A 1,528-nucleotide genomic window follows, 5' to 3' on the forward strand; every position below is an offset into this window, starting at 1 on the left:
CTCCCGTAAAGATTTACACCCTCGGAAACCCTGTACAGGGTCGCTATGGGTCGGAACCGACTCGATGGCACTTAACAACAACAACAACAACCTGGGGAAAGCACAATGACACATTACTAGTTCAAGTACAACAACTTTAAAAGTTAAACATATATTAAAATCTTATGAGGGCCATCCAAGGTGCAACAACTGGTCTCCATTTGGAGGGTCAGAGACAGGAGGAGGATCAGGAACCAGCAGTGAACATGGAGTATATACAATCACCTCTATGAACAACTCTGCCTCCTTTGTCATGAGACCTCAGGAACTGGATGGTACCTAGGCACCACTACTAAACATTTAGACCAAGGACTCTGTAGAAGAATCCTGATCCAAAAAAGGAAAAAGAGGAACAGAACTTCAAACTCTCATGGAGTACTGATTTCTGGAGCCACTGAAGCCAGAAAAACTGCTAAAACTAAAGCCCTAAGGGCTTTGAAATCTTCAAACCTTGAACTAAAATGAAACCAAATAATAGTTTGGCCTAAGGAGGAAAAAAAATGTCTGCAGTAAGGATTACACTTCCTTTAAAGAATAATCTCTGTGATCTAACTGACCAAAAGGAATGTGAAAAGATAGATGAGAAATTAACAGGGACAGAGAAGTTTTGTTATTGAAGGTGAAATTGTTTGGAAAAGGCTGTCAAAAAAGGTGGCACCAATTGAAGAATGTAACCAATATCACTGAATTTTACATGTAGAAATTATAAAGTGGTGTATGTTTTGTGTATATTTTTACTATATTTAAAAAAAAAAAAAAAAAAGGATAAACATACACCTACCACGTGATTCTGCCATTTCATTCCTATTTAAGCCAAAAGAAATAAAAGCATGCGTCCATATGTTCATAGACCGATCACAAATGTTCATAGTAGCTTTTTCTGTGAAAGGCAAAATCTGTGAGGTATACTCATACTGAATGTCAGTAGATATATTTTAAAAGAAAGTTGGTGGACATACTTGATATCCTTTAATATTTCTTTCTCAGCTGTTTTTTGACACAGTAAAAAGCCACTCTTCACTTTCACTTGGTAGCCTATGTTATGAAAACTTAACACAGCTCCTTCAGTACAGGTCTTCAGGGCATTGGAAGTTGTCATCTCGGGTCGGCCATTGGTGTTTTGTGACATTGGGATAGAAACTTGGGCATTATTGGACGACATCTGGAAGGTTTCTGACTTTCTAAAGAAACAAACAAAAAAGCAAAAGTAAATTGATACTCCAGATAAAAATATTATAAACACTAGATAATAAATTTTTTTAAAAAAATCCAATTTAAACAGTTTTGCAATGAACAGTCCCATGTCAAATGAACACTTGCTCATATCACTGTAACTAAAATAGCCTTAGAACCTTTATCAGAGAGGCAGACACAACTGAGTACATAAAATCCAATTAGATATTGATTAAACTTACTAAATATGGTTAAGTATCAAATTTCAGCTAGATGTCAATTAAATACATTAAGGTTATTATTACCTTAGTAAGTA

At 35.5% G+C, this 1,528-nt stretch overlaps 1 protein-coding gene across 1 annotated transcript in view; it reads right to left on the reverse strand.

The window, feature by feature from the left end:
* LOC102832909 (ATP-binding cassette sub-family G member 2-like) overlaps positions 1-1,201 on the reverse strand; it is a 72,862-nt gene extending 71,661 nt beyond the window's left edge. Inside the window, exon 1 of the mRNA XM_006867756.1 lies at positions 999-1,201. Coding sequence (XP_006867818.1) covers positions 999-1,201 — 203 coding nt within the window. The remainder of the gene's footprint in view (positions 1-998) is intronic.
* Between the last annotated feature and the right edge of the window lie 327 nt (positions 1,202-1,528).

This window comes from Chrysochloris asiatica, unplaced genomic scaffold (assembly GCF_000296735.1).
Source record: "Chrysochloris asiatica unplaced genomic scaffold, ChrAsi1.0 scaffold00109, whole genome shotgun sequence".
In the NCBI taxonomy this organism is placed as follows: domain Eukaryota; kingdom Metazoa; phylum Chordata; class Mammalia; order Afrosoricida; family Chrysochloridae; genus Chrysochloris; species Chrysochloris asiatica.